The sequence below is a fragment of the Papilio polytes genome, unplaced genomic scaffold, assembly GCF_000836215.1.
Source record: "Papilio polytes unplaced genomic scaffold, Ppol_1.0 DF822178.1, whole genome shotgun sequence".
In the NCBI taxonomy this organism is placed as follows: Eukaryota; Metazoa; Arthropoda; class Insecta; order Lepidoptera; family Papilionidae; genus Papilio; species Papilio polytes.
In genome coordinates this window covers 1,938,039-1,939,093 of record NW_013527026.1, presented here as the reverse complement: position 1 = coordinate 1,939,093, position 1,055 = coordinate 1,938,039, and the positions used below count along the sequence as shown (strand labels likewise).

Here is a 1,055-nt window from a genome sequence, read left to right as displayed (position 1 = left end):
AATATAGCATTTGTAGTGTTACCTTCCGTCGCATGAACTCCGGCTTGAGGAGGTACCCGCAGCGGCGGTTGTACTCGAAGGTGCCGAGGTTCAGCTGCATCGCTAAGTCCAGGGTCTGATAGTTGAGGGCCACCAGCTGGCAGCCCGCGTTCCAGAACACCTGCAGACCACAATGACAACTATCAGCTGTTATAAAAGGCGAAACATATATAGGCTGTTCCCGTGACATTTCATCCGCATGTAATCAAGAAAATTTTATTTTATTTTTTACATTTGTCAAATTATCAATTGCAAATCTCAAAATGACATGACATGATGACAAACTTGCTTCCTTGATGTTGGCAGCAACTTACGGTCTCTTTCCCACATTAGGGGTTTTATCCAAAATATTTAACACCTAGGTTTAATGGCGTAAAATTAAAATATTATAGCCAAAAGCGTGAAGCAAGTGCAGGGTTTTTTTTTATTAAAAAAAGAATTATTTTACGTTTTATTATAATAGTATAGATATAGTAGGAAATTGACGATAAATTAGTGTTTAGGTAACTATTCAATACCAAACACCATGTTACTATGTTTGGTATGAAAAGGTCACCAGTCGAATCGGTGGTATTCAATATGTTCGCACTTTGAGTGCTTTCGCTGCGTAAAAATGTTTGTATGTGTAGGTAAGATGCACGATTTGTATCTTCTTCCTCGTTTACTTATTAGTATACATTAGAGGAAGTCTGAGAGTATCCCCAGTGGTATAGAAAGGAGTAAAATGTTAGCTTGGTAGGGGCATGTTATGATGAATCGCAAAGAAGGACGTTAGTTATGGTACCCCGGTAGAGGTAGACGTAGAGAGAGATAGATTGTGAAAAGGTGGCATTATCAAGGAGTTACTGAGATGACGTATGATAGAGTTTTTTTTTATAACTTAAAGTTGGCAAACGAGCAAGCTGCCACCTGAATCCATCATAATGGAAAGCGATAGCTGCCCATCCGCAATTGCAGATGCGTGACCTCTATACGACGGAGAAGGAGACGCACAAAAAGAGGACATTTCCCCTTCT

At 39.8% G+C, this 1,055-nt stretch overlaps 1 protein-coding gene across 1 annotated transcript in view; it reads right to left on the bottom strand.

Annotated features, from left to right (window-relative positions):
• Window positions 1-1,055, bottom strand: part of LOC106106395 (1-phosphatidylinositol 4,5-bisphosphate phosphodiesterase classes I and II-like) — a 53,146-nt gene that overhangs the window by 11,342 nt on the left and 40,749 nt on the right. The window contains exon 13 of the mRNA XM_013286971.1: window positions 23-160. Coding sequence (XP_013142425.1) covers window positions 23-160 — 138 coding nt within the window. The remainder of the gene's footprint in view (window positions 1-22; window positions 161-1,055) is intronic.